The sequence below is a fragment of the Marmota monax genome, unplaced genomic scaffold, assembly GCF_021218885.2.
Source record: "Marmota monax isolate L192 unplaced genomic scaffold, Marmota_monax_Labrador192_F-V1.1 WCK01_AAM20220418_F8-fsc00245, whole genome shotgun sequence".
Lineage (NCBI taxonomy): Eukaryota > Metazoa > Chordata > Mammalia > Rodentia > Sciuridae > Marmota > Marmota monax.
In genome coordinates this window covers 92494-119141 of record NW_026693895.1, presented here as the reverse complement: position 1 = coordinate 119141, position 26648 = coordinate 92494, and the positions used below count along the sequence as shown (strand labels likewise).

General features: G+C 45.4%; 1 protein-coding gene across 1 annotated transcript in view; it reads right to left on the bottom strand.

Moving 5' to 3' along the window:
* The window catches only part of Acoxl (acyl-CoA oxidase like), a 326620-nt gene extending 303019 nt beyond the window's left edge, over positions 1 to 23601 (bottom strand). Inside the window, 1 exon segment of the mRNA XM_046462815.2 lies at positions 23373 to 23601. Coding sequence (XP_046318771.1) covers positions 23373 to 23497 — 125 coding nt within the window. The 5' untranslated portion in view covers positions 23498 to 23601.
* Between the last annotated feature and the right edge of the window lie 3047 nt (positions 23602 to 26648).

Below are 26648 nucleotides of genomic sequence, written 5' to 3'. Positions count from 1 at the left end.
AAACAGATCTCAAGAAAACTTCATTATTACTAAACATCTCCACCACTCACAGCCAAGTTCTGTGCGTTAAATAAGTTTCTCAACAGAGACACTGAGGCACTTTAATTACAGATTTATCCTTTCCACCCCAACTCCCAAATGCTGTCCTAGGGATGAGCATAATGTTATTTGGACATAAATAATTATTTGCAATAGCACAACACGTGAATGCTTAAAAGTCCATTAATACAGTAGTGAATGAATAAAATGTAAAAAATCCTTGTAATGATAAGTAAAAAGAAAAAAATCTCTTTACATACCAATATGAGAAAATTGCCAAGACGAGTGTTTTTAAATGAAAACAAAGGTAAAAACAATTAAATATATAATTTTTTTACTGGTACACTATATTTCAAAAAAAACACTTTGTGTGTGTGTGTGTATATATATATATATATATATATATATATATATATATATATTTACTTACACGTATGTTTTAAATTTTTCTTTAGAGACACACCAGGAATGAATAATGGTGTTTGCCTTTTGTGTACATGGAATGGAGATGAGGAAATTGGGCAGATAGGGAAAAGTAGTCTACCTTTTTACACTTCTAACTTTGAACCCTGTTAAAATAATACCTATTCAAAAAAAATGAGCTTGAAATGTGTTTAAAATTGTACAGTTAAAATCAACCACTAGAGGGGGATTGTTCTTCATTTGAACAGACACCAGGACCAAGAAATTAAATATGAAAAAGTCTCTCAGAAACTCTTCCTGAAAACGTGAACATTTCTAAATTTCTAAATATCTAAAGTTCTAAAACTTTCCAAGAAAAGGGATATCAATCTCTGCAGTGGAAAAAAATAAGAGTTTCAGCAAAACTCCCAAGAGCTCTGAATGACTAAGCAACATGTATATTTGATTATTTGATTTCTGTCTTTAAATATGAACCTCCACACCCAGCAACCTTGGGTGATTATTTTAGATACTATTTGTATAACAATGACATACAAATAATACTTAATAATTTGGGTATTTCATATCTATAATTTCTCTTTCCTTGAGAGAAGATATGTAGAAGATGGAAATATGGCAAATACCATCCCCGTGCCTCAGTTTACAGAGGACCCACAGAATTAAGTGACAACTTGTGAAGTCCCAGGATTAATGATATTAGTTCCAGGATCAGGTGTCCAGGCTTCCATGCCAGGGGACATCTTGGGCACAACTATGGGGACATGGTGATGCACAGGAGGGCCCAAGGCTACCCACAGCAGATCCACCACCACTGACTTAGCCACTGCTGTTTTGTTCAGGATTCTTCTTGACAAAAACAATCTCATTACTAAGAACAAGTTTGAGGGTCTCTGCACTAAAGCAAGACACCAGCAAGCACTGAAGCCAAAGTACCAGTTTTGCCTTCCCTCAGAGAGGTGTGGGCAATGGGCATCTAGCATAAAAGACACCAGGTGACCTGACTCCCTGAACCAGGGCCATGCCACACGGCACCATGTTAAAAAGGAGTCCAATCATACATGCCACTTAAAGTGGCCAAGAGAAAAATGCCACACCAAGGGTTAATGAGGATGCAAGCAACTGGATCTCTCATTTGCTGATGATGGGAACGTAATATGACACAGACACTCAGAAAAATTTGACAGTTTCCTATGAAGTTCAACTTACACTTTTCATACAAGCCAATGCCCTCACTCAAGAGAAATGAAACATTTTATTTCCAACAAAAAAGGAAAGAAAAGAAACCTAAACATAAATATTTACAGCAGCTTTATTTGCAGTCATCCCAGAACTGAAAACAATCCAGATATCCTGTAAGCCAGAATGAACCCACACACTGTGGTACCTCAGACAATGCAGCACAAAGAAATGAACTAGTGACACGTGGATGACCCTCAAGGCCATCATGCTGAGTGTAAAAAATCCTACCACACAAAAAAATTACATACTATATGATTGCAACTTTATAACATTCTCACAATGACAAAATTATAGTAATGTACAACTTATCAGTGGCTGCCAGGGGGTGACTGTGGAGGGGTCTAACTCTGCAAGAGAAGCACAAGGAAGATTCTCCATGGTGCCATTGACTCTGATCATGATGATTATGCAAAACTACACAGGGGATAAAATTCCACAGAACTACACACATACACAGGGTGGGGTGGGGGAGGGTGCTCCAAAAGATTGAAGAGAGATGCTTCACAAAAAAAGAGTATACAAATGGCCACCAAGCACACAAGAAAGTACTGAACACAACCAGGCATCATGGAAATGCAAGTTAAAGCCACCATGAAGTACCAGCACACACCCACCCTGAATGGCAAAACTTATTTTTTAAAAGTGACAACATCAAATTTTGGCACGGATGTGGAACACTGCGAACTCTCATACCTTGTCAAGAAAATGTAAAATGGCGCAACCACTTTGGAAAGAGATCCAACAGGTTTCATAACACTACTCTGTGATCCAACAATTACAATCCTAGGTATTTACCTAAGAGAGGGTTATAAAAATTCTTATAGAAGAATGCTTATATCCACTTTATTTTAAAAAGTTCCGGGGGCTGGGGTTGTGGCTCAGCAGTAGAGCACTCGCCTCGCACGTGCAAGGCCCTGGGTTCAATCCTCAGCACCACATAAAAATAAATAAAATGCATTTTTTTAAAAAACATACTTTAAAAAACTGGAAACCGCTCAGGTGTCCACCAGCAGGAGAACAAGATAGATCATCAATAAACTGCAGTCTATTCACCAAACAGATTTAGCAATAAAACAATGTGCTCAGACACACGGGTACCCTATATTTAACTAGAAAACATTATTCGGAGCTTTCTTGGGTCACTTACTAGAAGAAGCCAGTTGCCATGATGTGAAGACACTCAAGCAGGCTCGTGAAGAAGGCCCATGGGGAGGAACCGAGGACTCCAGCCAACAGCCATGTTACCAGAGGATCTTCCAGTCCTAAATGCAACCTGTGCCAGAGCTACCCAGATGCTGGAATTCCTGACCCACACACTGTGTTAGGCAGTATGTGTTGCTTCTTGGGCTCCTAAATCCTGAAGTAATCTGTTATATGGCAATAGATAAATAATGCACGCTTCATTGTCATGCACACATACAAAACTGATGGGCAGGAGCTACTATCTTATTTTTAAAACTTCTTTAATAAAATATGATTCACCAAGAATGAAGGCATGCGTTATAAAGCTCCAGCCCAGGGAATTACCAAAAAGCAGACCCACTGTGACCCCCAACCATGCCAAGGAAGGGCATTTCCAGCACCAACCAGCCCAGAACGTCCTCTTAGATCCCGCAGCCTCTATGGTTTTCCCCAGTACTGACCACTGTCCTTGGTTTGCAACTCCATAAATTATTTTTTACTTCTTTCGAATATTAAAAAATGGGATTATCCACTCTGTGTTATTTTGTGGATGGCTTCTTTCACAACACATGACCAATGAGAGTCATCTCTAACATCTGTACTGCATTCATTTTCATTGCTGTTTAGGGTCCAATTGAATTAATATGTCACAAAAAACACATCAAGTGAACTAACTGTGTGTGATTCCAGTTACTGCAAAACTCAAAACAGACAAAACTAACCTATTGTGGTAGAATAAAAACACACCAGGGTGGGTGCCCCAGGGGGCTGGAGGCGGGGATGCACTGGGAAGGGCATGAGGGAACTTTCTAGGTCATGGTAGTGGGCTTATTTTCATATGGATTTAGATTCCATACATCTGCACTTGTCAAAAATCTGAGAAAGAGATTTTTGTCATTTCATTATATGAAATTTCTCAACAAATAAAAAGACCTGAACGCATATTGAAGTCTCATAAAAGATACACATGCTGAATTGTCTAGGAGGAAGTGTACATGTGTGACAGGTCCAGTAGAGTAGCATGTTGGTGGCAGAACCTTAGTCGGATATGTGGATGTTGAATGTCAGTCTTGCAGTTTAACGGTATGTTTAAAATGTTTTAATATAAAGCACTGGGGAAAAGTAGATGACCAGAAGGGGAATTACGGTAGGGCCGTTATTTTGTTATGTAAGAGACGCCTCTGCATCCAGATCTTGGTTTCTAAATGCAATTTCCAACTAAAAGGAACCAGGGGCTCCGATTCTTTGGCAGGGACAGGACAACGCAAGCTAGGTCTGGAGTACCTAACAGTTCCAGAAAGTGAGGAATGTTCAACTAATGACCAAACGTGGCACATCAAAGGACACAGAGCCAGTTGAGGGAGGGTGACTTCCCCCACCCGTCCTCTTGTCATACTTAGTGACCTGCTTCCTGCTATGGTTTGCATGTGTCCCCAGAATTCATGTGCTATAAACTTAATCCCCAAAGTTATATGTTAATGGCATTTGGAGGTAATTAGGATTAGATGAGGTTAAAAGAGAGGGACTCTCATGATTGCATTAGGGACTTTGTAAATATAATATACTTCCAAGCTGGCAAGTATATTAGTCAGTTTTTTGTCACTATAATGAAACACCTGAGGCTACCTATTTATGAAGAAAAAAAGTTTATTTTGCTCACAGTTTTGGGGGCTCAAATTCCAGCCAGCATAGCATAGACTCTGACACCTACCCACCTCCTGCTTTCCCCTCCATGGGTCATCTCGTGGCAGACTGCAGGGGTGGCAGCAAGCAATCACATCTGGAACGAGATGTACTGGCTGGGTGGGGCCAGACTCAGGCCTTACAACAAACCTCTCTGGAGAACTACCAAGAGGTTGCATGAGGACCTTCTTAATCCCATTGTGAGGGCAGCAAGTGACCTAAGAACTTCCCACTAGGCCGCACATCTTCAGTGTTCTACAGCGGCTCCCAATATCATCAACCTGGGGACCTGGCCTCCAACACATGGACCCAGGAGACACTCGGGCCATATCCAAACCACAGCAGCACAGCTACTCTGTCTCTCCCGTCAATGTTCTGGGACTCCATAGAGTCCCCACCAACAGATGCAGCCCCTCCATCCTGGACCTCCCAACCTCCAAACATGAGAAATAGATTTATTTTCTGTATAAATATCCCAGTCCACAGCATTAATAGCAACATAAAATAGACTAAGAGCCTCCTGAAGGGGGTTGTAACTTTACAATGGAGAAACCTGACAAGTACCACCATAGCCCAGTGACCCAGGTTAACCTCACAGCTGACCAGCCAGGTAGGTGATAGACCATGGGGGACCAGAGGACACTTCCCCTCTTGGTCTTCTTCCCAAACTCACAATGCCAGTCTTAGACATAAGGAAAACAAAAACAACCCAAATGAGGGACAGCCAAGAAAATACTTGACCTTCAGAAGAATCAAGTCATGAAGAGCATGACAAGAGTGATGAGTTGTCACAAACCAGAGGACCAAAGAGGAGGTGACAACAGCACAGCTGATGTTCTGAGTGGGATGCTGGACAGGAAGAGGGAAACCCATAAAGTCTGGAGGTTGATTAGTAGTATCGGATCAGTTCTGCACTCTTACTTCTGACGAATGGTCTGGGGCTTATGTAAGATGTTAACGAAAGGAGAGAGGTACATGGAAACTCCCAGAACTATCTTCGCAATTTTTCCATAAATTAAAAACTAAAAAAAGTCCATTTTAGAAGACACAACAGCAACAACAAAAAGAACTTTGTGCATTAAAATTAAAAAAAAAAAAAAAACTAGAAACCCTTAAAAACCATGTTCATTTGGTTTCTAAAAATCTAAGCAAAAAAAATCAATTTTGGACTAGTGGAAAACAAACCTTCAGGCACCAACTTTAAATGCTCTCGTGACAAGGAACACCCTTGGTGCCTAGCCCTTGGCCACCTGTGATTCCAGACATCAAGGTGTTCTAAAGTTCTGAAGTGAAACATTAAGAAAAACTCCCAGATCAACCTGATTCCCAGCACGACCTTGCTCTAATAATCTGCCCCTTTTGCCTGGTACCTTTTGCAATTTTGCTTCAGGTGATTCCTCCAAATCAGCCCATGATAACTCCCACATCAATCTCTTCTTATTGACAGCAGCAAGAATCGAGGATGTTCCAGGGCTGGGAGTGTAGCTCAGTGGTGGAGCACATGCTGTGCAGAGGCCCTGGGTCCAAACCAGCACCAAACAGTGGGAAAAGTCTCCATCACAAAGTGAGGTGCAAATTAAAGGTGGCTATGAAGAACGATTCCCCAAAAGCAGAGAGCAAAGAAGTCATCTGCCTTCTAGTAACACCACAGCCACCACCAGAACTCAACCTCCTGTCCCAGAGCCTCCTACCCAGCCCCAGCCCACCCCGTGAGCCACATGCACAGGCCCAGAGAACTGAGAACAGAAACAGAAACCACTGAATCACCTTGTGGTGACTGTCAAAGACGGCAAGGGTGGCTGAGAAATCGCGAAGGAGGGTTTCTAAGGCCTGTGGTTTAATTTCAGTTGTGAAAAGACTCAACCAGGGAGCTGTATACTTGTTAACTGCCAAAGTCTACAAGGGCAGCAGGAGAAGAGACCGGAGAGAGAGCAGGAAGGGAAAGAAAAGAGGTCTACCTGGGAAGGATCCCGACAGGAGGCACTTCCAGCCCACAGCCCTGTGCCCAGAGTTCCTGGCCCTCGGGAGCACATGGAAGAAGGGAGGTCCCCTCCCAGCCTTCCTTGCTGGACCCATCCTGTTCTCTTGCGCCATTCTTGAGGTCTCACTAAACTCCTGAACCATGCTGAGCACTAGGAACTCAAGTTGGGCCGTTTCTGTCCTCAGAGGGCTCAGACATTGCATGGGAGTCAGAGGAGTGAGAGGTGGGTGTCCATTCAGTGTGACACAGAGAAAATTTTACACACTCTCAGTAAGTCATCAGTGCCCAGGGCTGTGGCTGCCTCTGGGGGAGGGCGAGGTTGATTTGTGTGGTTTCTAAGCCTTTGGTCTAGCCTTGGTCTACTTTTACCTGGTTCTGTCAGGATGAGCTGCACGGGTAGCCAGAGAGCAAAGTGAGAATCAAAGCACTCAGCACAATGACATTCTAAGACGTGAAGTTCTGGCCTGCTGCGGTGGCCCTGCCTGCAACACCTATGATCTCAGCTACTCAGGCTGAGGCAGGGGGCTCACAAGGTCCAGGCAGCCGGTGCAACTTCATGAGATGCTGCCCCAAACAAAATTTTAAAAGGGCTGGAAATGTAGCTCCGTGGTTCAAGGTTTGCCTAGCCCACAGGAGGCACTGGGTTCAATCCTCCACAATGAAAAAAAAGAAAAAGAAAACAAAAATGAGATGTCATGGGCAGAAAGAGGAAGTCCCCTGGAAGGAGGAATGGGGTGTAGGGAGATGATAGAAAGGATTGGAAGGGAGCAGGCAGGAAGCACAGGGGAAAACATGACAAAACCAGCAGAAGCTGCGTACGACACAATCTCCTACAACAAAAATACAAACCGTCAACAGTGCAAAAAATATTTCTTCAGTGGGCAGAGGTTTGTCACTGCACATACTGCTGGGGACGCTTGCTCCCCTGACATGCTGACATGGCTCCACGGCCAGCCGCAGGGGCAGCTCCTGATCAGTCCAGGGCATCACACAGGTCCTTACCTCCAGGGCAATGTTGGATTCAGAAAGGAGGCTGATCCTTGAAACAAGGAGAGGGGTTTTGGTTTTGTTTTGTTTTGTATTTTAATTTTTGCTTGGTTTTGTTTTAGGATGCCTTTAGGAAGAGTTGAGACTGGAATGGCAGTAAGGTTAGTTGTAAAAATAAGAGGAAGCCAGGTGTAGGGGTGCACACCTGGAATCCCAGCAACTCAAGAGGCTTGCGGCAGGAGGTTCACAAGTTCCAGGCCAGCCTCCACAACTTAATAAAATAGAGAGGTCTGGGGATGGAGATCAGTGGTGAAGCACCCCTGGGTGCAATCCCCTGTACCAAAAAATAAACAAAAACAGCCAGAAGTGGATGTGTGGCACAGCAGTTAATGTGTTGGAGGGACACCTGGTCCTAGGGTCCATGGCTAGAGCCAGGCCTCAGCTCCTGCCTGAAGCTCTGCTCTGCTCATGGGGTAGCCAAGTCTGCTGGTGAGTGCGCTCCTTATTGCCGGTTGTACTGTAAATGTGACAGTTACTCAAAGGACGTCTTGATGGAATAGGACTATACACAAATTCTGCTGCTGTCCATAGAGCAAACTCATTGCTGTGGTTCAGACATATCCCCCGAAGTTTCTGTGTTGGAAACTTAATCCCCAAAAACATATGTCATAATTTTCCATAAAGGCATTTGGAGGGAGGAACTTTGGGATTAGAGAATGTTAGGTGGGGGCCGGGTGGCATTCATGGCTTTGTGAGGAGAGGAGAGAGACTGTAGCTTCACACTTGCCCCACCTCCCAGCGTTATAACACAGTGAAAAAGCCCCCACCAGGTGCTGGCTCCATGCCCTTGAAACTCCCAGGATCCAGAACTGTGAGCCAAATAAACTTCTGTTCTTCATAAATTACCTCCTCTCATACATTCTGTTATAGCAACAGAAAATAGACCAAGAAACTCATCATCTTCAACAACCAATCCACTCACATGAGGTAGGCAACGTGCTCAGGAGCCAGGGTCCCCTGCTGGAACTTCAGAGTCACTTGTCCACTTACTTCTCCATTTACAGTTATGTGGGAGGTAGGAAGATGGACACAGCAATCACCTCAAGAGCCAGCTACAACCTGGACGTCATGGCCTGGGATCTCTGAAGGGCCACAAAGAGGTTAAGCCAACTATTCCCTCATGGCTCCCGGGAGGGAGTGGGAGAGCAAGCTGAGGCCTGGGGTCTCTACAGTGAAGTCTGCCACACCAAGTCCACAGACAGTGTCAGGATGCAGATTTGCACCTGTTCCCTAAGGCACTGTTAGGAAGGGATGCTGATCTCTCTCCATTGCCTGGCAAAGCAGTCACCATTTGCTTGCAGCCATCGTCATGTTCAGGACCCTTCTCCACCACTGGAATGAAGGCACCGCAAAACCCCAGGTGTGCAGAGAGGAAAGAGGGGACATGCTGTCAGTCTGATGCTATAATGAAAAGAATGCAAAGAAGAGGCCCTGAAGGGAGCTTAACAGAGCAAAGCTCCACATAGCAGTCAACAAAAGACACACACTGAGAGGAGGTGCAGGAGAGTCCCACCTGTCTTGCAGGGAGAGAGAAGCGGGCAGACAGTTTCCCTCCTCTGGCTGAACAGCAGGTACCCAGGAGAAGCTCTGAGTTTTATGATCTCAACATGGTTAGACTAGTGTCAACTGAAAATGGGCTCACCTCCCTCCAAATTGCAGCCATCCTTGAGGAATGGGTGTCAGTGGCCTCTAGTCTCTTTACCGAGACCCTGGTCCCTTATATAGGTAGAATTTTCTTTTTAAAACCAGTCAGAGAGTCTCCACCAAAAGGAGCAAATGTATTGCCATTGTCAACCTAAATACAAATGGAGAGAGCCTGTCTAAGGTGTACTGAGTTTATTTGGGAGTAGCAGAGGATTGTGACCTGGGACATTCATGCTATGGGGACACACAGGCATACCCAAAGAGGTTAAGGCAAGAGGGAGCTTTTAAAGGCAAAAAGAAACAGTGCATTGTCGCTACATAATTTATTTTGAAACAAAGACACTTGCCACAGGAGCTTATCACAGGGGTTGAGGACAGTCCCTCCTAGCGGCATGTGTCAGGCAAGTGTTCTTGGGCATCGGGCTAGCTGTTCAACAAGCTGTTCTTGTAACTTGTGTAGCAAGCTGCTGTTTGGAAAGTCCTTGGCAAAAGTTTTTATAACAGGCATATGTGGGCAAAAGCCCTTCAGGGGTCTTTGCAATAGTTATCCTCAAAGGTATGTGTACCGAGAGCCCTCCCTTCTCAGCCGCCTGCTTCCTTTACTCATTTTGTGTTTGACACAAGGACTCCACTGTGACTCTCACAACTTTCAGGCTATCTTCAGATCAAAGTCACAGCAAGGGAAGGTGGCAGAACTCGCCCAACTTTCCAGTGAAGGCAGAATTGCAAATGTCCCAGATTCTCCTGTGACATAATTTCAATGACTACAATGATCTGGAGACAGGGGGAAGCATTGGTCTGTCAGGCATCCTTTGTCCCTGCTCTGAGTTATGGCACTCCAGTTTTCTTTAGCAGGCACCCCTTCCTCTCCTGATACCACAAGGTTCGGGTTGGTGACCCCCACTCCTTCCAGGGTGCACAGTCCTTGCAGTTGTCTGCAGTGACCACGTCAATGAAAGGCAACGGCCAGAGGGTTGCTCCCTTCCTGCCTGGCTGTGGAGCTGTTGGGCAGGTGCCTGCATCCCAGAGCTGGGGATCCCTGACAGTGCCACCAAAGCAGATGGCCTCCAGCCTCCAGACCTGAAGCCAAAGTGAGCTGTATTTCTGACTCTGCCCCAAGAGCCATGACTTATGCCACTGTAGAGGGCAAGCAAAGGAAAATCATCTTACAGTCACCTTCACTGTCAAGGGAACTTGCTTCCTCACACAGCTGGGGAGGCCAGACTTGGGGCAGGCTTCGGGGCAGGCTTGAGTCTGTGGCTCAAGGGTGTCCTCGAAACGTAGTGTCCCTGCTCCCTTCTGTGGGTCACTTCCTCCTAAAGCTGGCTTCCCTCATGGTGACAGAATGGCGGCACCAAAGCTAATTTCACATTCAAACTCCACCCTGTCCCAAATGACAGATCTCTCCAATAAGCAAGGAAGCCCCTTTCCCAGGAGCAGTCATAAAACCTCTCCTCATAATTCATTGGTCAAAATCAGGTCAAATGACTATTCTTAAACCATCTCCTGTGGCCAGTGGGTAGCCATGCTCACAGTGGCTTCTGGGCTGGGGGACAGTGGGCAGAGCTCCCTATGACAAGGCAGGTGAGATGACTGGCTGCCTTTCAAATCGTACAACCTGTGAGAGAATGGTGTGTGGCCAAATGAAAACCTAGAATGTTGGGAGGGGGCGGGTGTGAAGATGGATGCTGACTTAACCAGCACCTCGCCTCGTGGGAAGGCAAAGGGTTAGGACTGCGCCACCGTCTTCTTGAAGGGAGTTCTCACATTAAGTCAGAACATAATTCATAACAATTTTATAGTAAACATAATGTATCAGGTCCTGCAGATCCCACCTCTCAGCCATCTGTCCTCTCTCTGTGTTTCTTTTTTTACCACAATGATTCTCCTTTATCACTATCTTTAATAATCAAATAAATTTTTAAAATCATGCCCCCACCTCCATGCCTTGGGTTAGAGCCCCATGAAGGTGCAGTGCCTTTCACAGGCAAGTGATCAAGCTGGCTCTCCCCCTCCCTCCCTCCCTCCCCACCTGCCAGGGTGCTTTGCCTGCAGGCTGGGGGGGTGGAGGAGGCAAGGCCTGGGGGTGGAACATTCTCTACTGCAGGGTCAGCCTCTGAGAAGTCCTGCAGCCCTGTAACCTCCACCTCAGGAACTCACCAGCAGAAGAGAGTCCCTAACAGGATCAAGAGGATACCTAGCGGCAGGCCAGGAAGTGTCCTTGTGCTGGCCGGTCAGCTGGCTGGATCTCACTGGTGGGAGCAGAGGAGGAACAGGTGGGAGAAAAGAGGGGGACTTTCACATCACATTCATACAGAATGGCCACACTTCCTTCTCACCCCTCAAAGTCCTGGTTCTTCAGAGGAACAAAGGACTTGTCCCGACCTGTTTTCTCCCTAAAGGACCACACTCTCCCACAGGAACTAGACTCTCACCCGGTCACCCACAGGCCTTCTGGGTCCTTCCAAGGTGTCCAGTGTTCTAGCTATGTGCTCATTCCACGTGTTTCAAAGAACACTCTCACGTCTCCCAACGAAGAGAACAACGGACATTATTCTCTCTCAGTTGAATGACCAGAAGCCATTCCACTCTCACAGTACGAGAGCTCTTCGGGGCAGGTACCGCACATACTCACTGGTGGCTCACGGTCATAAGAGGAAAGTCCAAATCTTGGGCATCCCTTGTCCTCAAAGAACCAGACACAGACTCGGAAAGCCACAACAGCACCGGCGCACGCCACGGGCTCACCTCCCCGTCCTCGCGGGCCCACAAAGGGGCACTTGGAGGACATGAATCCTCCACAGGGTGATGTGGCTGCTGCCAAAGCCACCAGAGAAAGCCAGTGTGGGGCTTCTCAGGGTGGCACCCAAAGAACAGAGGGCTGGGAGAAACTCTTCAAGCTTGAGTGAGAACACAGGGAACTTGGGTGACCTGAAGAGAAGGGTACAAAGTTCTCACTTGCCCTTCAGCCCTACCTCCATCCCCAACAACCCTGGATTCCAGTGACCCAGAGGCCCAGAAGCACCCCAGTGTCCCCGTGCAGCCCTCCTCACCCTCAACTTGGGCTGTTTTCAAATCCTTGACTCTCATGGCGTAATGTAACTTATGGAAAATTAGTAAATTCAGGGGAAATAAATCAGAACAGTTGTTGTGACTGTTTTTTAAGAAGGAATATACTAGAAGAAATAGTAGTGATCGGGTAGCCAAAGGCCCAGACCTACTGTCCCTCCCCACGTGGCCTGGGACAGAACAAACCAGACAGGATTGAAGTAATTTGGGGAGAAACACAAAGGTGTGTTTTTAAAGATAGGAAATTATCTGCAATATCATTCAACCATAAAAGAAAGGAAGCACTGATGTGACACAGTTGGGACGGGTGGAGGGCCTCCACCCTAAACGGACCTCAAAGACATTATGCCAGGAAAAGAAGCCAGACACAATCATGACCCTACTGTGACCTTTTACACGACATGTCCGGGACAGACAAAGCCCCAGAGACAGGAAGGAGCAGCTCCCGTGGGCAGAGTGAATAAGGAACAGAGAGTGGCTATCTACAGTCACAGGACATTTCTTGGGGTGATAAAACTATTTTGGAATGAGCGAGAAGTGATGGTTGCACGACACTGTGAATATACTAAATGACACTCAACTGCACGCATTAAAATAGTTGTCGTGTGCTACGTGAGTTTCAGCTCGTCCCAGAAAGAGAGAAGGAAAAAGGAAAGCAGAGAGAAGGGGGCGGAGGGAGGAGGCGGGGAACCATCTCCCTGAGGACCTACTGCTGGCACGTCATCTGCGGGTTCCCTGTACACAAGCTGGGCACACCCACATTTCTCAGTGGGCCTGCTGGTATTTGGAGCAAGACTTTCCTCATGGAGTGACCACTGAATACCCCAAGAAGCCATAACTTCCAGTAGCATCTTCATTTACCCTGAAAACCCAACACACTCGTCACAGTCCCTACTGCCCTGGGAGGGACCTAGGAAAACACAGCCCAAGGGACTGGCAGCCTAGTGGTGGAGGGGGGACTCTGGTCCAGAACATGCCCTTTGCCCTTTGGCCCTGTCTCTCCCCACCTGCTGGTGACTTGGGGCAAGTTACTCAACACCTGTATGGCTCCCTTCCTTCACCTGCAGACCTGGAAAAGGCCAGCTTCCTAGGGGTGTCAGAAGAACAAAACAGTTAATACCCTAAAAAGAATGTCTGGCACAGACTAGATGCTTGATACATTTTTTAATTCACATAAATAATGATATATATTTATGGTATGCAATAGGATGTTTTGATATACATACACATTATGAAATGGCCAAATTGAGCTGATGAACACATCATTCCCCATATACTTATTACTTTTTTATAGTGAGAGCATTTAAATTTACTCCTTTTGCAATTTATTGTATACAACACACAACTGTATACAATAAGCTATATATGGTCTATAATTCTTTAATATTAACTATAGTCACTCTGTTGTACAATAGACTTCCTGAACTTATTTCTGCAGTCTAACTGAGCTTTTGTATCCTTTGATTAACATCTCCCCAGTCCTCGGCCCACCACTGCCGCAGTCTGGCTGGGCACAAAATCATGAGCCACTCAAGCTCCTGCTTTATTTCCAAACTTTATTTTCAAACTTTATTTCCAAAACTCCTGCGAACACCACGCAGGAGGCCTTCTCCTGGGACACACCACACCAACAGGAAATCCCTCCTCCGGAAATCCCTCCTCCCACACTTCCCCAACCAATGGAAACTCTCCGGTACCACGGGAAGGCAGGGGTCTAATATCCAATTGAATACACATCTTAACATAACCATTATCATCTCAATAGCTTGCTGGTGGCACCTCTCAACCAAAAATCCCATGCATCATTCCTACTGGGCTATGGCTCTCAGCACACCACCACCCCAGCTATTGGTACACCACTCTGCTGTCTGCTTCCCACGAGGCTAACTTTATTTAGATTCCACTATAAGTGAGATCATGAACTATTTGTCTTTTTGTACCTGGTTTATTAACGATGTCCTCCAAGTTCAGCCATGTCATTATGAACAACAGATTTCCCTCTATTTAAAGGCTGAATAGTATTTCTGTGTGTGTGTGTGTGTGTAAACAGACAAACATTTTCTTTATCCACTCATCCATCAATGTCTCTTCCGTTGATTCCACATCTTGACTATTGTGAATAATGTTGCAATGGACGTGGAAGTGCAGATATTTCTGGAACATACTGATTTCATTGTCTTTGGCTATATGCCCAGAAGCGAAATTGCTGGTAGTTCTATATTGAATGTGTTGAGAAACCCCCATACTGTTTGCACAGCCATTATATTCCCACCAACTGTGTGGCGGAGAGATTCCTCTAGTTTGGGTGAGGAACCAACACTTTTGTCTGTTTTGCAAGAGCCCTTCTAGCAGGTGTGAGATTAAATTTCATTATGGTTTTAATTTGCATGTCTCTGATGATTAATGAAGTTGAGCAATATTTTCAATACTGCTTGCCATTTGTGGGTCTTCTTTTGAGAAATACCTGGTCAGGATCTTTGTCTCTGCTTGAACTGGGTTGTCTGTTTTCTTACAATTGAGTTATTTGAGTTTCTTACACAATTTCAGTACTAACCCCTTCCCAGGAGTGTGGTTCACAGATAGTTTGAAGCAATTCCAAGTGTTTATTCTTGGGTTTGCTGCCTGTTTAAAAAACCAACATGAAGAAACCTTTCCCCTGCTTTCTTCTAGTAGTTACAATTTCAAGTCTTACACATGAATTCCAATCCATTTTTGAGTTGATCTTCGTATGTGTTATCCTTACTGAGAGGATGGGGAAGCCCCAAGCTTCAATATGATGCAAAAGAAAACTGGGAGTTTTCCCCATCACCTGCCTTCTTTCCTTCTCAATGCCCACATTATAGAAGTGGTTGGAGTAAGAAGGCCTTCCAGGAGCTCTGCCACTCAGGAACATCAGGTCCCAAGACATTGAGGGGCATGGGGACTTTCTCCTCCTCCAGCAGACCTAGAACTTCTTGCCCAGGAGGAGGGGAGGCAAAGAAAATGGTCCATTTGCACAGTTAGCAACACTTTTTCTAGCAAGCAATTATTTTAAGGTTGAAGGTAGAGCTATAAGAGGCTGGCAGTGCTCTTCAGTAAGTCACGTGGTAAAGAAAGCATACAGCAGTCCTGTGACTGTTTGTACCTGGACCAGGGAGGAGCTGCTTCCAGATATTTGAAGAGCCAAATGGAATTTCCCATATCAAAAACATGCTTTGTTCTTGTGTGACTTCTTTTTAACCTATGTATCATCATTTTAGTGGATGGATATACACCCTAGAGAAGACAGAAGCAGCTGTTCCCAATCCTAAGACCCTTTCCCCGCCCCCCCCCCCCCACTGTTTCCTTCCAGGATCAAAAGTCCAGCTAAGCTGAGTGTGGTAGTGTACACGTGAATCCCAGTGGCTCAGGAGGCTGAGGTAGGAGGATGGTGAGTTCAAAGCCAGCATCAGAAACTTAGCTAGGCCCTAGGCAACTCAGTGAGACTCTGTCTCTAAAAAAAAAATACAAAAATAGGGCTGGGGATGTAGCTCAGTGGCTGAGTGCCCCTGAGTCAATCCCAGGTACCAAAAATAAGAAGAAGAAGGAGAAGGAGAAGAAGCCAATGTATCTCTGATACACAGGCAGGAGTCACAGAGTCTGAGAAGGACCTGGAAAAACACCGTCCTTGCAGGCTCATGAAACGAACTAACAAGAAAGTGTTCAGGAATCCTTGTGTGCCCTCCTCTCTTACTCCTGGTAGCAGAGAGTGGAATACCCCCAGCCCCCTACTCCCTCACCATGCTTCAGGGCACTGCACACAGCAGCATAGAGGGAGATCTATAGAGGGATCTATGTGAGGCTGGTGTGAGGTGGCTCCTTAGGCATCCCTTCTGGCCCCAGCCCTGCCCACTGACTCAGCAGGCATTCTTTGAAATCCTGTTTGATGGCAGCCTGGGCTAGGCTGGGGATCCAGCATTTCTAAAGAAATGGCTTTCCAGTTGAGGTCAAAGGTAAGGGGTTTCTACTTAAATTTATAAAACTGCATTTTACCGCCCCCCACACACACACACAGACGCACGCAAGTTCTTGTTCTTTGTCTGCGATACTTATCACCTGTTATGGGTTCGAGTGTGTCCCATGCCCCAAGTTCATATGCTGTGAACCCCGAGCCCCTGGTCCCTCAGGACATGACTGGATTTGGAGACAGTCTTTACAGAAGTAAACAAGTTGAAGTGAGTTCATTAGGGTGAGCCCCAACTCAATGTGACTGTATCCTTCTAGAAAGGGAGATATGAGAACACATAGGCACAAAGGAAGATGTCATGAAGACACAGGGGTGGGGGACAGGGTGACGGCCATCTACAAGCCAGAGAAAGGCATGCTTTCCTCACAGCCCAGAAAAGAAACCCAGTGTCTCAAGAAAGGAGCACGGTTTTCTGACCAGCCTGAAGTCATGAATGGAGGAGCCCACACACTATCCTTTCCCTTGCTCATCTCCAAGATCCCAGGCTCCAGGATTAGGGCTTGTCCCTTGTCATCTACTCACAGTCTCTCAGGAGACCAGCGGATTCACCACTGGAGAAATTAGCCCTGTCCAAAAGAAAGCACTAATCCTGATCCACCAAAGGAGGTTCCTCTGTGTCAAGAAAGTCTGTGGCCAGCAGTCAGCATTGGACTCATTTTATTCGTGTTTCTCAAGTCATGAACAAATATTCAATGTTGACTAGACATTCAATGAAAGCCTGAACAAAATACAGAGGGGAAAAGAACAACAGGGAAAAGGAACTCAAAGGAACCAGAGGCAAAGTGAAGAATAAGAGGGAAGACCACAAAAATTAGCATTGAACATTCTATGGTCATGTGTTTAAAAAAAAAAAAAAAGAACAAATTTAAAACATTACCATCAACTATTCTCAAAAACAAGATACTTTATAACCAGAAAACAAGGATAGATGCTACTTAAAAGGGGAACAAAGAATTTTAAAAACACTTTTGAAAATTAAAAATATGATAGCAGACACTAAAACATAAGAGTTGGAAGCCAGGCGTGGTGACACACACATGTAATCCCAGCAGCTCAGAAGGCTGAGGCAGGAGGATCGTGAGTTCAAAGCCAGCCTCAGCAACAACAAGGTTCTAAGCAACTCAATGAGACCCTGTCTCTAAATAAAGTACAAAATAGGGTAGGGGATGTGGCTCAGTGGTGGAGTGCCCCTGAGTTCAATCTCTAATACTAAGGGAAAAAAAAAAAGAAGAAGAAGAAGAGTTGGAAGATACAGTTGAGAAAATCTCCCAGGAAGTAGTGCGAAAGATAAAGAGATGGACAATAAGCAAGAGGAGATAAGAAAATTAGAGAACAAGCCCAGGGGTCCCAACATTTGAGCAAAAGTAGCCCTAGATAAGAGAACAATGTAGATAGGTCAGGAACATGAGTTTTCTTATTAAAAGTGACCACAGCATGCTCAACACAATGAAGAGAGAAAGAGGGGTCAAACCACCCCCTCATGAAATTCTATAACACCATTACTAAAAAGAAGCTTCCAGAAGGAAGGGGAAAAAACATGTCATAGTTACAAGTCATAGACCAGGAGGAGTCAGATTTTTTACTAGTAATTTTGGATACTAGAAAGCAATGGCATGATGCCTTTCAAATTCTGAAGGAAATTTTATTTCCAAACTAGAATCCTCTACCCAGATAAACTTTCAGTTGATTGAACAGTAAACATTTTCAGACATAAAAATCTCAAAAGTCTCAAAAAAAAATTCATAGGTATACCTTTCTCCTTAAGTTAATTGATGAGAGTTGTTCTGGTTATTTTTGACTGTGTAGGAATGTACCTTAAAGCTTAATGGCTTAAAACAACAATGAGTTGTTATTTTAGTTTTCTACTTTTCCTATGAGAAACCTGAACAGGAAATAAGAGGGGTTGGAACAGATGGGAATGTTAGCATCTCTTTACCTCTCTCCATGTGTCCTGTCTACAAGGACCAGCTTAGGCTTCCTCAGAAGCATGGCAGCTCAGCGCCAACCTCTAGAGACAGGAAGTGAGAGGTGGACCAGCTTGGGCTTCTTCATAGCATGGTGGCTCAGGGACAGCCTCAAGAAACAGGAAATGAGAGGTATCTGTCTCTTCAGATCTGAGCTTGGAAACTGGAGCACTCTCACTTTAGCTACATTCTGTTGGCAAAGCCATGACCTATTCAAGAAGAAGGGACAAATCACACCTCTCAAGAGTAGTAGTATTAAAGAATCTGTAGACATCTCTATTCTTCCCCAAAGAGTAACTAGGAAAGAGAAATCCTGGGGAAACAGAGGAGAGGCAAAGGCAGTTGGGAAGGTGATGTGAAAGACACAGAAACAGCCAGGCCAGACTGAAGGCCACAGAAGGGGAGCTCCAGGATGCATGAGTCCACAGGGGGCTGGAGGGAGCAGGACAGGGATTACCTGACAGGTCTGACCACACTGAGGGGAGTGCAATTGTGACAGATGTGTCTAGTGTGGGAGTCAGTAAGTGAGGCATGTATAGAAAACTAAGCAAATGGATAAAGGGCATGATGGCTATCTCCAGGGAAAGAAATGAAAAAGTTATGACAGAAAGGAATGAAATATGGTGTACCAGGGACTGGCTAGGAATAATATTTATATGGTCATAATAATCTAAGTCTGGGTATGATATAAGTAAAAATAGCAGTACACTGATCTTCAGAGAATAAGTTATAGTGAGAAATCTTCATTTTCTGTGACAGAAACACAGTTTTATAATCAAAAAGAGACAGGCACAGGGGTTTAGCTTAATGGTTGACTATGTGCTTAGTAGTCTTGAGGCCCTGGGTTCAATTCCTGGCACCAAAAATATTTTTTAAAGTGCTCATCCAAGCAATTACTTAGGAATACGGAATTAAAGAACATAGGAATAATAGGAAAGAATTAAAGTGGTTACCCAAGAGGAAAGGAAATGAAATAGAGAGGGGTCTGGCAGGTGAAGGGCATTTTCATTACAAACTCAGTATAATTTATTAGGTATGTTCACACATTACATCAATGAAGAAAGGACACATAGTAAGATCCTGTTTAATATAACAAAATAATGTCCACATGTGTATCAGAACTCAGAAGTTAAAAAGTTCCTACAAATATGCAAATAGATTAGAAGTGGTTTGGGAACCAAATATCTACCAATAGATGAACACACAAGCAAAATGAGACATGTACCCACAATGGAATAGTATTTGGCCTCAAAGAGGGAGGATTTCTGACATGATACAATATGGATGAAACTTGAGGACATTATGGAAAGTAAAGCAAACCTTCTACAAATGGACAAGTTCTGTATGATTCCTAGAGAGGAGGGACCTAGAATAGTCAGATTCAAAGAGAAAGAAAGTAATATTATGGTTGCCAGGGGCTGGGGTAGAGGCAACAGGAAGCCCTTGTTTCATGGTACAAAGCTTCCATTTGGGAAGTCCTGGAGATGGTGGTGATGGCTGCCCAGCACTATGAATGTACTTAATGCCACTGAACTGTGCCCTTAAAAATGGTGAAGATGGTAAATTTTAAGTTATGTGTATTTTACCACCACCACCACCACAACAACAACAAAAAAAAGGGTTGGAGGAGGGAACATTTTAGGAAACTTTCAAATTTTCCCTATTATTTGACTCTTCATAGTGAGAATGTGTTCATGAAGCACTTGCATGGATAAACAAGACTAAAGGAATAAGCTGAACAGGAAAAGTTAAAAGATAAGTTCAAATGCTCTTGGGAAGGAAAGAGAAGGGAATGAGGAGAAAGAAGGGGAGAGGGAGCTGCCAGGAGAAGGGGAGGGGAATCTTGAGGAAGGGCATGGAAAGATCTCAGGGAAGGGAAACATTAAAGGGGCTCTTTAAGTTGTTCCACTGAGGGATGTGTGCCACTCCCGTATATGAGCATGCCTGTACCCGAGCATGCCCACTCACCAGCCTTATGAGAACTTCTGTTCAACAAAAAAAGTAAAAAATGTTTCAAAAAGCCAATCTTGTGATGTTGGTTTTCACATTCCCTACAAATCCTGATGGGAGCATTGTATCAGGCCATTTTCTGTTACTATAACGAAATAACTGAAGCTGGGAACTTTGTAAAAGAAAAGAGATTTGGCTCATAGTTCTGGAACTCAAGGCCTGGCATGGGCTTCTGCTCAGGTCTGGAGAAGATCTCATGGTGGATGGCGTCACAATGGGAGAAGAGATCCCATGGAAAGAAGGAAATCAGAGAATGGGGAGGGGCCAGTCTTGTGACCTCCCACTAGGTCCCCAAAGAGCTTTTAGTTGGTGTGTTATATCTATTATATCTATACCATTGGAAATCATAACCAAGTTTTTCAAGTATTCTTCAAGACCCCACCACCTCTCAGCTAGGGACTGAGCTTCCAATACATGAGTCCATAGGGACAGAAACCACATCCAAACCATAGCAAGCCCTTAAGTCACCCTCCTGTTGTTGGGGCAAATAGTACACTCTCACTGTATGCATTATAGGGTAGGATGGCCCTCAGCAAGCTGGGACAGTCCCAGAGTCTGGGGGACACGCTAACAGAAAAAAGTGAGGGTAAGCTAATCTTTGAGAAAGGGGAGAAGAATCCCGAGAGGGGGGCCTGGGCTGTGACCACAGAGTTTCTGGGAGCAACCTAGGAACAAACCCTTGCTGGAAGGAAGGAGGGCAGGTATGCAAAAGAAATTTCACCACCTCTTTTCTTTGGGAAGGAAACTGTTTCCTGGGCTCTCATGTCCTGAGAGTGGCTGACCCTGTTCAAGATTTCCACTATATACACACCGCCACACCACACCCCAACACCCTCATAACTTCAAAGGCCCATTGGGGTGTGGGGGGACTAACCGCAGAAGGCCTTCCCTGGTCTGGGGAGTGGTCCAGTTTATTTCTGGCCTTCTGTGGGCATTTACATTAGCAAGATGTTAATACATCCAGAGGTAAGATCACTATCTTCTAATCTGGAGAGGAACCTGAGGTACAATGTGAACTTTCAAACTTTCATGACAAAGTTTTTCTGATATCAAATAGATATCAGAATCTTTAACCATTTGGGGAAAAAAGAATATGAAATGTCTATGCTATTACTACAACTCTGAAATCATGAAGTAAGTAAACAAGAAATAGAAAGAATGGCAAAGTGTTTGTTAAGGTAACAAGATGACTTTTTCCTTTTTTTTTTTTTTCCCCTTATCATATGCAGCCAGTGTGTCTCCTCAACAGTTCCTCGTCTACGCTCATGATGACCTACCAGGACAGATACTCTCCTCATTCTGAGGTGCAGGGGAATGGAACCCTCTGTCTCCTGCAGGCTAGGCAAGTGTTCTACCACAGAGCCACACCCAGCAGCCGTGAGCCCAGTGAGGGGGAAGTCCCCCAGTGGCCAGTGGTGGTCACACAGGCTCAGCAACCAGGCTCTGCATGCTAGGCTGGCTGCCTTTCTCTGGGTCCCTGCACTGAGGTGGTATTAGGTCACTAGGAAGTGCCTTCTACTTGGCCAAAATCAGTATCTTGGATCTTTGAATTCTGTCCCATATTTTAAACTGCAGTTATTTAACTTGAAAGGGCAAAGAGGCAGTAGCCCAGGAACACATTAAGGAGTGTAGAAGCAGATAGGCAGAGAGGGCTTTCACACCCTTCAAATTTAGTCCCCAAAGAGCTCTGAAATCATTACATTTTTTTTTCAAATATTTAAATCATTTGTAAGTAACAATAGGTCCATTAAGTGTGTCTGAAAATAACTATTTTCCAAAGCAAAACAAAAGTAAGATATATTTCCCTTTAATGTCTGTCTTAACAGAAGGCAGTTGGGGTCTCAGTCTCTGCTCCTGTGTTTAATTTGCTGGAAAACTATGCATCATGTAGTCTCTGGAAGCTGCCACTGTACAATAGTTTAAGAATGAAACTGAAAAAAGCCAGTAACAGTTGTAAAAATAAGTTTGAATTTGGTGAACCTTCTTAAAGGGTCTTGTGTACCCCGTGGAAACTAGCAACGCACTTTGAGAACCATGACTTTAAAAACTATGTGTGGGGAGACCCTCAAGGACATACCCATCCTACACCTCCCACTTTCAACTCCCTGAAACTCCCACCTCCCTTCTGGGTGACCCTCATGCAGGAACACATATTCCTCTCCAGGGACACGTTGACTTGTACTCAAGCCATCTCCTTCCCTGTCAGCCCAGCACTTTCTTAAGAGAGAACCTGTACATGCGCTAACTGGCCGTGAGCCACTCAGCCAACACAGCGACATGTCCAGTTTGGGTCTGTTAGAGCTGCGCAGTAACGTGGATTTCACATATTCCTACACGCGTGGAATATAATTCGCTCCATTTCGACCCCTAGTTTCACTCTTCACCCTCATAGTGACATTTGTTATGCTAAAACTCTGAAATGGCTCTAGCTGGTCTTTTCAGACCCCTGAAAGGAGCCAGCCCCCTTGCCCCAAAGGGCACAGGAGAAAATAGAGCCCACAGGAGGCAGTGCCGAGTTCTGGTCTGGACTTGCCAGTAACTGAGCCATTTTCTCCACCCAAAATGAATTGCACGAAACTTCCTGCCCACCTCTCAGGGCTCTGGTGGCATCAAATGACATTGTAGAACCTAACCCCTCGCCCCTTATAACCAGAGTACACGTGCTGCTGTCCAGCTGCCCACTCTGCACACAGTACTCCGGGGGGCACTGGGAGTCCTCAGCCCTTGACCCGAGGCACGCCCTGGCAGGGCCAGTCCATCCCTGCGGCCCACACCATCTCCTTTTCTTACCCCTTGTGCTCACCAGGGGTAGGACACGGCGGGGTGGGGACTCTGAGAAGCAGGTTTAGAATCCTTTAGGCCAGTCCTTCCCTCCACTCAGCGGAGCGCCAGTCACTGCGGCGCAAGGTGCGCGGCGCCCACCTTTCGCCCCCACTCTTCCCTGACACGTGGGGGAGGGAAGCCCCTCATCTGCAGAGGTGACGATCAGGTCTGTCACACTTCACGCAGGCACACTTCACGCCGCCCTCGCGCGGAACTTGCCACTGGGACGCCCTGGGGACTGAGGGGACACCGCGCTGACAGGGGCTGCGATCACGGGCAGTACCTGTGCCCGAAGAGCGGGCAGCCGCCCAGAAGCCTGCGCAGCTCGTTCTTGAGGCTCCAGAACTCGCCGTCCAGGCAGCGGTGCAGAGTGGAGTCCCCGAGTCCCAGGTCCTGTGCCGGCTCCATCCCGCTGGCTTCTGGCTCCGTGCGTCCTAGGAGCTCCCCGGGGTGGGAACTGGAGGGCACGCCCTCTGCGCCTCACCTCACCAGGCCCCTCTCCGCCCGCTCACCGGTCCTCTCCCTGCTCACCCGCTCACCCGACTACTCGACTACTCCCTCCCTCCCCAGCATCGCCCTGCACTGAGCCCCTCCTTGGGTGCAGAACAAAGAACTTTCCTAGGTGCTCTCTATCTCCTTGTGCTGGGCTGGTCAGTTGTCCCTCCAGGTTTGTAGGTCACAAGAAACAATATGTGAGTCTTAGGAGGGGTGCTGGTCTGGGGTCTGGGCGCTGGAGTCTTGTAGACTTAGAGCTAAGCCCCAATGAACGGCTCCCAAGATCCAAGAGCCCCTGGTCATGGCTCTGGGCCCAGCTCAGCTGCACTGTGGCTCCAATCCCTGCCACCACCAGCCGGGTATTATGTTTCCATGATTAGGAGGGGACCCAAGCCTACAGGACTACCATCCAGGAGCTGGGAGCTGCAACTGGAACGCTCACCTCTTCTCCCAGAAAACTCCCTTTCTGTCCTTGTCATGGCCAGTGACAAATAAGTTCTAACTTAAGTGGAAAACGTTCCTTCCTATCTTCTAACTCTCATATGCTTTATTGACTCTCCATTTAAATACACAGGAAACATTAGCTGTTCCCCTTCTTCTAAACACTAGTTTACTGACCAGATGACCATTGTGGGTGTGGCCAGCTGTCCTTAGGTTAGGGGATGCCATCTGTATGAGTTTGTTTTGGCTGCTGTAACAAATTACCACAAACCAATTTCCTTCAGACAACACAAGTATATTCTCTTGAAGTTCTGGAGGCCAGAAGTTCAAAATGGGTCTTCCAAGGCTATTCAAATCAAGGTGTTAGCAGGGCTGGTCACCCTCTGGGAGCTTCACAGGGAAATCAGTTTCCATGTCTTCTCCAGCTTCTAGAGGCTGTCTGCATTCTTGGCTCCAGGACACTTCTTGTCTTTAATATGCATCACTTCAACCTCTGCCTGCATGGTCCATCTTCTTTTGACTCTGATCTTCCTGCCTCCCTTTGATAAGGACCCATTTACATTGGTCCCACCCAGGTAATCCAAGATAGCCTTCCTGTCTCAACGTCCTTAATAGCAGCAACATCACTTTTGCCATATAAACCAACACATTCCCAGGTTCCAAAACACTGGCTTTGAACCTGGGATGGAAGGAGCTTCATATTATATTTGACATTTAACAAAATTGTCACCACTCATGGCTAAAGAGCTCATGGCTCTAGGAGACACTGAAAGCACAAGGTGAATATTGCCATTGGCTGTGTCTGACAAGGCATTATAAGCTTTGTCACCAGCTTAGAAGAGACATCGTCAGTTTGCAAGCAGGAATGGAAAGTTCAGGGATTTTCAGGATTGGAAGAGGCAACTGTTTCCTAACTACTAGCAACAAAGATTAAACCTCAGAAGCATATTTGTGGCAATAAAGACCAATTAAAACTCAAGACCCTGGGGCTGGGGTTGTGGGTTCAAGGATAGAGCTGCCTAGCATGTGTGAGGCCCTGGGTTGGATCCTCAACACCATATAAAGAGAAGTAAATAAAGGTATTGTGTCCATCTACAACTAAAAAATATTAAAACAAAACAAAACAAAACAAAACCTCAAGACTCTCAAACTCTACACACTTGCCCCTGTGGTAAGAATAGAATCAAATGTCTGACATCAACCCTTGTTGATGGACTTCAGGGATGCCCAGCAAGCCACCTCTTCACTCCCAGGCCCTGTCTATCTGAGCAACCCCCATCTGAAGGATCACAGGCTGCTACATCAAAGTACAAGAGAATGGGTCAGATCCCCCACTAGCTGATAAAGGGCACCCCGAAGCAACAAGCTTATTCTGGCCTATCCAGAAGATATTAGAAGAATCAGTGTGCCCTAAGACTACCACCTGTTCTGTGAATGTTTTATAATAATAATAGCAAGGAAAAGTGGTCAAATAAATGATCCAGTAGAAATCCCCGGGTTGCCTTGGCTTATCTAGTTCCCATGGCCACTGGGTTAGTTTTGTAGGGTTGCCATACAAATGAGCACAAACCAGTTGCGGTAAACGACAGAAATCTATTTTCTCATGGACATGGAGGCCAGAAGTCTGAAAAGAAAGTGTCAGCAGTGCTTTGATTCCAGGGAAGAACCTTCTCACCTCTGCCCAGATTCTGGTGGCTCCTGGCAATCTTGGCCATTCCTTGGCGTTAGCTCATCTCTCTGATCTCTGTCTCCGTCTTCACAGGCCCTCGTCCCTGCGGTCTGTGTGTCTTTAAGTCTCCTTCTTCTAAGATGCACACCAGTCCACCTCAACTTAATCACATCTGCAAAACCGTATTTCCAAATTTTTAGGCCACATTCTGAAATTCCACATGGACGTTAACTTTTTTCGGTAACAGTATTCAACCTAGTATACCCACCTCAAGTTAATCACTGACGAACAAGGGAAGAAAAAAAAACATAATTGGCTTAGAACTTGGGTTTGTTTCTGCATCAACCATGCATCAGAGTAGCCTGCGATTTTTTTTTTTTTGAATGCTCAGTAAGTGGCAAAACCCACATACCCTGACCAATAAATCTAATTTCTAGAGATAGGTCCTAGACATCTGAATTTTTTAAAAGTTCTTCTTCATCCCCAGTGATTCTATTGGGTAGCCAGGGCTGAGACATTGGTTCAGACTCTGGTTCTCAACCCTGCTGCATAGTGGAGTCCTACAGTGTTAGAACAATTGGTGAAATTTAAACAAGATGGATTACATAATATCACTGAGCCAGCGTTGGTTTCTGATTTTGATCATTGTACTATGGGTCTTGAAATGAATGTTATTGTTTTTAGGAGTAAATTGAAGTGTTAAGAGGTAACAGGGTAAATTTCTCTAAAGGAGTCAGAAGAAAAGTGAGGGGGGGGGGATGCACATGTGTACACAAGTATATATGGAGAGAGAGGAAAAATCAAATATGGCTTCTCTAAACTAACATATTAGCCAGAACTTTCTCAGTTATAAAGCAATTTGAATTCTCTTCAGCAAGATGGAAATATATTGGCTCATAAAACTCCAGAAAAACTTGGACATCATACTTGGGGAAGGTCAGAAGGTCACACTGA